Here is an 8,830-nt window from a genome sequence, read left to right as displayed (position 1 = left end):
TATCTGGACCAGCCGACTCGTGTACCGTTTCTCGCCTCCATGACAGCTGTCGACAGCTGAAAGAACTCATAGTGATGAATTCTGAAGCAATAGAGACACTATTGTAGCATACAAAATTAATGAATCATAGTAAAAAAGTCCATAAAAACACATTAGTCATTCACTTATTCACTAAGTTATGAAAAAATTATTTGAAAAAATTCTATAATCATAATAAAAATAATTACCTAAGCAGGGTAGAAATAAACTTTTGAAAATGCGAGTCCACGGACTCACCTACCATCAAAACGAAGTCTGCAGTATACAAGTAGTACCGCAGATATTAACAAACAAGTTGACATTTCGCGTAGCATGTCTGCCAATTTTCTTGGTCATTGTCCTAAAAAAATGTCTTAATTCCCCTCCTCCGCCCCCCCCCCCCGAAGCCGTGCTCTGAATGAACTAGTTAGTATATAGTAAAATTATTCAGAGTGCACACGGACTCCTGCAATTAGAATCAGGGAGTCGACAGTAAATCAGGAGTATTGCGACTCCAGACTCGCCGTAATATGTCGCACCCTGCTCAAGTAAATCGCATATCACGGCTACTCAAGTTTGTACCCGTAGTTTCCTCGAGTTGACAACTGGTTTCAAGCGCAATCTCTTAACCTCTTACTGTTTCCGGCGTCCTCTGTCCTCCTCGGCTTCCTCTGCCACCGCGGGAGCCCCGACTGCTCGCGACCTCTCCCTCCGCGCCCACGTCCGCTCTTGACCGTCCCAGCTCCCGCCGCCTCCGCGTCATCGAGTCGAATGTCATCGTGCAGTGAACTGGTCTCGCGCGTCGTTGCGGGCTGGAGTTAGTCAGCCGGGGCGTTCAGTGCCTCCCTCACCTTGTCACAAGGGACAATTCGCCATTAGCGGCGAAACCCACAAACACGTACACCTAATACACACATGCGCAGAGGAGTTACTATTTTGCACCGCCACTTGCTAGCGGTTGAACAATCTCACATTGCAGTGGTCACTTGCAACCAGGTGCCAGACTGAGAGAGAGTCACACCTCTGAGCACGCTAACCAAGACCGGAAGACGAAGAATTAAAGTTGCAGAAAAATATGATAAGCGGGGGTGGCTGCAAGCTCGTTAGTAACGTATCGCGGGGGCTTTTATGCTGCCACTTGTAGAGAGATTGTGTGGAAACGTAACACCGTGGATAGGAGAGGTATTATGTCTCGTGCTCGGATCGGGGTCTCGGAGGTGGCGATATAGTGAAAATAGCAGGTGACCTGGAATGTGTCTCGTCAGGTCATCAGCTGTCTGGATGCGTGGATCATCGCCTCTTCCCTTCCGCTCCTCCTCCCGTATATTGGGCTTGACGTGCCTCTTGCTAGCCCTCGAGGTTGCGGCGGGCTGAAAGAGGCCAGGATGGGAGCTTCTGTTTGTGGCGAGTTTATCGCTCGGGAGTTCGGTCTGGTTAGCTGGGTTATACTCGCTTTGAGTCCGGGTGTTAGCGGGAGTTCCGACTATTGCGGATCGCTTCTTCAATCTTCGTCTACGAAACTCATACACGATGAGTACATGTAGTAATTGTAATGATTCCGAGGAAGCACGTCGATGGCGACGGCACGCCATCGCACGCACGCATACGCTTTGAGTTCTCACATTTCTCGCAAATGATGATTGGCAGCGGGGTTCCGTGGCTCAGTGAGTTGCCGCAAGGTTCTGTTATTTCGTGCCACTGCTATCCAGTTGTAACACGTATTGAGTCTCGTAATTGTAATAGCTTACACTAGATGAACCAGTATCTGGCTGATCTCTTAAGTTGGGTGTAGAGAACGGATTGGAGGTAGTAATGCACACCAGTATAGTTTTTCAAACGAAATCCATTTCCGGCTCGTACGATGGCGAATGAGCGCCCGTAAGAATATTGCAAAAAAAAGCTTGATGCAGAGCTGGTATAATTATCAACCTCAAGCACTTTAGGGGAGGAAGTAATACAAACGTAGATTAATGATAACCAGTGGAGGACGCACGCTGTGACCGGACACCATTCTGCTAGTCCGTACTAGCTGCACTCCGCTGACCGGGTGTCGTCAGGACGAGATAAGTAAAAAATAGAAATAATCAAGTAAATGGCTGGGTGGCATGTGCCATTGTGTGTCGGCAAACAGAATGGACACGGGTTACCTCTGGACCGCATCCCCGAACTCGCCTCTCGGTTGAGCAGCAGTAGCTTGTTCTTGCGCTGTCGGCGCGCGAGAAATATTCCTGCACGAGATCCTTCGGACTCCGCGAGATTTGTCAACTCTTCCTCAGGACATTGCCATTTCGATGCACCCTACGGGACAGACAATTCACACACACAGGTTGCCCAAGATGTTTATAAGATGTCATACCAAGCGCAGTTAATTGTCGGACTATCTATTAAATTACTAATGTTAACTAAATCTCACTATTTAATTACTATAATTAAGGTTTGATATCAAGTAGTATAACTACATCGAACCTATCACAATAAATAATCTGTGCCAGCACAGCGCGCATTGCAAAGCTGGGGGTATAACTTTATATAGAGATCGTATTATAATAAAATGGGTATAATGTAATTTATAACAAAGGAATACATATAAACACAATAATTAATTAATAAAAACTGCAATAATAATAATAATGCTACTTATTGTATATTTTGTTATAACTGCTGTCTACCACAGTTTAGGAGAAAACTGTTACGCTCCTAACACTTGTTTCCACGTATAGTACACACGAATAAAGTAATTGCACCACAAGTGATGTTGCTATAGCGGCTAAACACAGGCATTTTCTTCGGGTTTGAAATAGCTGATGCCTACTAGTGTTGCCGTCTTTCAGGGGGTCTCCCCTAATGAGCTTCTTTTCGAAAAGTGAATTAATCTCGGTTTGGGATTGGCCACTTTTTTCTCGACAAGGGGGACCTCAGCTTGCGGCGCGCGAATCACTGATAGGAAACGTTGTCGAATCAGCGGTCCGTGGGTGGTCGTAGTAGTTCAACTCTGGAGCCTGAAAACCAACAAATCGAATTCAACGATAAATTGGAGTAACAATTTACGATAAATTGAATAATGGAAGTCATCCGCCGAGTAACATTTGAAGGAGGTCGTAGGGGGCTCGGCAACACAACCCGGACGCGGTGTTCTTAATCCGGGGCGTCGGCTGACGCACAGTCAGGGGAAAAACAATAAAAATTTATTTTTCTGGGCGGACTACTTTTCCCGAATAGCGCGGCGGCGTGATGGCGCGATGCCCTCGCACCAATAGCAGCGCTCTAAATTTGGTTTGGCATGAACTCTTAGTGCAAATTTGAGCGGGGCCTTTTTTCTTTTTGTGGGGGATATTTTCGGCGGGGCTAATGCGGCGCCAAGGGCCTCTCCCCCGTGTATTTTTTTCACTGGGGGTCGAGCCACTAGAAACGGCACACGTGAGATTACCGGGGGTTAAGGTACTGACCATGCATGAGACTGCTCCGGAAAATTCCCAAGATCCTTTCAGTATGCTGAGAGGATAACGGGTGGGCTGCCGGTGGGCTCGCTCGTGATCGCTGCATAGGTTGGTGAGGGTCATGGGTGTTGTTAGTGTCGCGTGTATTTTGCTATGGTGCGATCAGATGTGGGACGGGGCCTGATTTTGCGGTACCGTACACCCATACTAGACTCAGACGACGCTGAGAATCAAATTCTAAGAAGTGATGGCAAGTGCCTCGGGGGTGGTGTTGCTAATGTGGAGGTGACTTTTGATAAGGAGCCATTGTTGTCCTTTCGTAGCCGGCGGTCTTCCCGTATATACCTTGGATGAGAGGTTAAAGGTAGGACTGCCTCTATTGCCTAGTAGCTGGTCAACGCCTAGCCGCGTGTCTGATCGATCACCTAATCTTTTCGGGTAGCAGTAGTCTTGCTATCCGTTTCTTCTCTTCAAACACCGGCGACACACAAGTACTACATAGAGTTACGACATAGAAACACGATACATATTAACACGAGCACTGTGTGCGCCATCAGCGGAAGTAACAAGTGACGAATCGCTTTACAGTCAGAACCTGTATTCAGTAGACATTGACTTATTATTAATACTCAGTAGGGGCTCTATAGACAGTCTGCGTCGTGGTGGCCTGGCGGGTCGCGGTCAAGGGGAGTCTGGCAATGTAAGTGTCCATTCGATGGTGCCCATTTTAATAAAGGTGGTGTTCACTGTGATTAACTTGGCCACTCAGCAGAACCACCAAAAAGTGTCCCTTTATAAAAAGGTGTCCGCTTTTCTATAGAGGTGTCCTTTATAGAAAGGTGTCCGTTCTATAGAGGTTGTCCTTTATAGAAAGGTGTCCGTTCTATAGAGGTGACCGCTAATTAATACAGGTCTTGACTGTGTCCGGCTGACGGCTAAGTGACTCACCGATGCCCTCCTCTGAGGGGTCAAGGCTGGTGTCACTTAGTCTGAGGTCTTCGGTGATAAACGGCCGCACAGTTTCCAGCAGAATCTTCTCCATCTTGAAACTCTTCTTGTTGATCTTCAGCAGTCCAATATGCTTCCGCACCATCTCGCCTTCACTGAGAGATGTCGCGATCGGACTGCCTGCGAAGCGCGACAACAAAACTTTGCAGTGACCATAGAAATAAATAGAGACACTAAGATACTTAGTCAAACTAGTATCTTATTTCCATGGCAGCGACTGAGGTACTGGGTAGAATTGAACAGTGGTGCTAAATTGGTAGGTTTGTAGTTAACAAGAAGGTTAATCGATCGATCCAGTCCATCGATCGATCCAGTCCTCCGAATGGGAAATAATAATACACGTGACCATATTTAACGGAAATTAATATTTAATCATGCAATGAACTGCCATCGAACATTCATTTCGAGCACTGAAAATGTTTATGATCTGACCGCGAAAGATTGCAGTGCACTGCAGCTGGACACGCCCACGAGTAGGTGGTGTTCATCTCACCTGGCTGACTGACATAGTAATTCTGCTCAGGGTTCCACTCTGGTTCTAGTCGACACTCGTGCTCGTGACCCCATACAACGAGGTCGAGAAAGTCGTCGAGGAAGCTCTCTGGAATGTAGTTCTTAGAGTCGTGCTTCGCACGGTTCTGATGCAGGACGAAGACATTGAACCACGAGTCGGGGTCGTCGCGCGGCCGCAGCATGGTCACGTGCGAATTCAAAAACAACCTGTGAACATTTGTAACGCGTAGCTCAAAATCTTCACGACATTTATTCTATCCAGTATAAGTATATAATATGATATAATAGTAAGTAGAGCAATAATAAAACTACAATGGCTTAAATGAAAGCATAACCCAACTATTAAATCGAACTGGAGCTGAAGGTCATGCATGAACGGGGCCTAAAACTACCAGGTTTACTCACGGATGAGTACATAGACTGCAGTACCAACTAGTCCGCTGGACTATCAGATTGTCAGCATCAACTTAACTCAGCACTGTCAATTATTGAATAACACGGACTAAGAAGCTGATCATTTAATATTATAGGTCATGTTACTGCAAACACAAAATCTTAAGGGCGACCCCTAATATTCTTAATATTCATTATGTAATACGTATGGCTAACGTTCCTAAAGACCCTATACTTTACAAACCTATGAAGCCTCTCATCTCGGACACTGCCTAAACCATATAGCGCCAGCTTTGTCTCTCCCTTCTGCAGCAGCAAAGGTGAGATTTGAATATCATCTAGCGATCTTGCTTTTCCAAAGTAGTTTACGAGTCCAGCAACACTTAGCAGGTCTACTGCACACAGCTGCCCTGCACCGCACGGGTCATCGTGGTTACCTGACATCAGCATACATTAATAAATCAATACAAAAAGTGAACATTATTATAACAGTAATATATAGCACGAACACATGCTATATCTATATACCATATACACCAGAAGTAGATAATAAGGATATATAAGGGGGGGGGGAAGATAGGTTCCCTATTATCTACTTCTGATATACACAGTATAGATATTATTACATGTTGTTCAATTTATGTAAGAAATAATATTGTACATTATATAAATAAATAATCGCAGGGAATGCGAAATCTATCTTGCACAAATTATATCTTTACAAATTTAACAGTGTGACACTTCTTCACTCTTACCATGAATGCTGAACACAGGGATACCGATGTTCATGTTGGGATCTTCATAGTTCACCACAGGAAAATGACTATCCATGAAGTTGATGGATTGATCGCTTAGGAATTCCACTTGACACGGCTTGTTCCCCATGCAGTACTTTCGCAGCAAGGCCTGAATGAAAATAAAGGTTTAATTACTGATACATGTTCAGGAGCTGCTATCAACACTAGTTTTTCAGACACACGCACGTGCACACACACACACACACACAGGGATTGACCTAACTCTATAAGAATATAGCCCAATTACACTACACCATACACCTGATAAATGTGGACAACACTCAATGTTACAAAAGAATTGGTAGAAATATTTTAGTTAATTGGGCAAGCTGGAATCTATGCAGGTCTACACCACACCTATGTACACCACCGATGTATCAACTGACCGTCCTCAACAATAAACGAGACAGTGTGACTATATGCAGTCACATTGCAAGTAGTCTTACCCACAGGCACTTGAAGCGTTTCAATAAAATATAATGGTAAATAAATACGAAATCTATTTACTACCAAATTCTTAATGTTTCTAGACTCTCTTTCACCTATTAGTATTAATATTATTGCCGACAGTTTCCTGTAAATTCCGTCCAAATCCTATTTGCAACATACGCTTGCGGCCGCCATTCCTCACGCGGCTGCACTGTGCACACTTACACTTATATATATAGCAGGTAGGAAAGCGTGCTGCCCAAATTCGCTCGACGCTCGCTGGATTTCACACGATTACAACACAAATATATTCAACCATTCTACTCCATCTTTGTTTCTATTTCAACAACAGTGTTTACTTGTTATAAAAACATACTGTCTCTGTTCGTAACCGAGCTGTGTTACGCGAAATCACACAAAGACTGACGAAATTCTCACGTTCGCTAACGTTGCCCAGTAAATGTAAATGGCTGCAAGTACAGGGCTATATAGACTGGTACTCGCTCCCACCTCGATTACCCATCGAGTAACTAAGCTAAGCAGAGAGGTGGGAGCGAGTACCAGTCTATGGGCTATAGGCGGCGCACTGCTTTCCAACTCCCGTACGAGCTTCGCCATTGGAGCGTTGCAAAAACGTTGCAGCGTTGCGGCGCAAGAATGAGGGCACGAAGAGCGCCGGTGGGTGTTTCCTGATTCTGACAGCCATTTACATTTACTGGGCAACGTTAGCGAACGCGAGAATTTCGTCAGTCTTTGTGTGATTTCGCGTGACACAGCTCGGTTACGAACAGAGACAATATGTTTTTATAACAAGTGAACACTGTTGTTGAAATAGAAACAGAGATGGAGTAGAATGGTTGAATATTTGTGTTGTAATCGTGTGAATACCAGCGAGCGTCGAGCGAATTTGGGCAGCACACTTTCCTATACCTGCTATATATATAAGTGTAAGTGTGCACAGTGCAGCCGCGTGAGGAATGGCGGCCGCAAGCGTATGTTGCAAATAGGATTTGGACGGAATTTACAGGAAACTGTCGGCAATAATATTACTAGGTGTAAGAGAGTATAGAAACATTAAGAACTTAATTGGTAGTAAATAGATTTCGTATTTATTTATCATTATATTTTATTGAAACGCTTCAAGTGCCTGTGGTTTTACCAAGCCCAGTCGAGCTTCAACTTCTCACCATGCAGCCATGGACGATTTTTCGCGAGGGTTTGTTTTCGTGGAATAGATCGCCGCCAAGCAATATGAAGTCGACCTTCTGTGCCTGTGCATGTTGAAGGATCTCCTCGAATGTGACCAAAGAATCATTTCCTGCACAAAATGCACAGTGTACGGTACATCATTACTAAATCACACGCACACACGTACGCGTAACAATAGGCTAACATAGACAATTAGCAGCGATGAGGGCTGATCTAACCAGTGTCAGTGATATAGTACGTGTAATCATTGAAGTGTGATGAATATATTTATCAATCCAACCATAAGCCTATAACATTATCATTAGCCCATGATTAAAATCCGGGGGTTCTTAAAAATGCTTGACTCGCAATGAGATCTCGCCGTAAACAATTTGAACTCAGTGAGACGTGATTTGTTCAGCGAGTGAGTGATTCGTGGGGCGAGTAATACTCACCACGTATTGGATCTTTTTCTCCATAGCCCAAGTGAATATCTGTAGCGACAAGGATATTCATTATATTCTCATCATCTTTTTCAGATTCTTGCCCCATTGCTATATTTGCCACCCTGACCCGTTACCTCAGTGTTCTATAAAAGTTCAAATTCACCTCAAAACAAGACCTCAAAATAGATGTTAGAAATCGTCTTTGGATTTTTCCATCTTTTGGCGCGAAATAAACAAGTGCCACAGCCCTATGACTATGTTTAACAATTTAGTATAAAAACGCTTTTTAATTTAGCAGTAACGTTAATGACACGTAATCATACATAGAAATTTATGAAACGCTATTAAATTCGTATGTGATTGTAGGGAATAATTAATGTAATAGTCTAAACCTCTTCAAAATGACCATGAACAAAATCTATCCCTAGGTGGCGCTATATACATGGCCGAGGCTTTTCGCCCGACCGTCGGGCCAATAGGGTATTCTTTCTATTCGCCCGACCGTCGGGCCCATAGGGAATTCTGGCTATTCGCCCGACCGCAAAATTTTTTTTTCCAAACGGAAGGATTTAGCGGCCTTCTGATTGGGCTGCTTCGATTT

At 44.3% G+C, this 8,830-nt stretch overlaps 1 protein-coding gene across 1 annotated transcript in view; it reads right to left on the bottom strand.

Annotated features, from left to right (window-relative positions):
* The window catches only part of LOC106813300 (double-strand break repair protein MRE11A-like), a 13,897-nt gene extending 5,438 nt beyond the window's left edge, over window positions 1-8,459 (bottom strand). The window contains exons 1-6 of the mRNA XM_014817403.1: window positions 8,239-8,459; window positions 7,783-7,913; window positions 6,125-6,275; window positions 5,614-5,806; window positions 4,957-5,183; window positions 4,404-4,583 (exon numbers count right to left, since the gene is read on the bottom strand). Of these exons, the coding sequence (XP_014672889.1) occupies window positions 4,404-4,583; window positions 4,957-5,183; window positions 5,614-5,806; window positions 6,125-6,275; window positions 7,783-7,913; window positions 8,239-8,335 (979 nt within the window). The 5' untranslated portion in view covers window positions 8,336-8,459. The remainder of the gene's footprint in view (window positions 1-4,403; window positions 4,584-4,956; window positions 5,184-5,613; window positions 5,807-6,124; window positions 6,276-7,782; window positions 7,914-8,238) is intronic.
* Window positions 8,460-8,830: the final 371 nt, after the last annotated feature.

Source organism: Priapulus caudatus, unplaced genomic scaffold, assembly GCF_000485595.1.
Source record: "Priapulus caudatus unplaced genomic scaffold, Priapulus_caudatus-5.0.1 Scaffold753, whole genome shotgun sequence".
In the NCBI taxonomy this organism is placed as follows: Eukaryota; Metazoa; Priapulida; class Priapulimorpha; order Priapulimorphida; family Priapulidae; genus Priapulus; species Priapulus caudatus.
The sequence above is the reverse complement of the archived record's forward strand: the minus strand, read 5'-3'. Positions and strand labels throughout refer to the sequence as shown.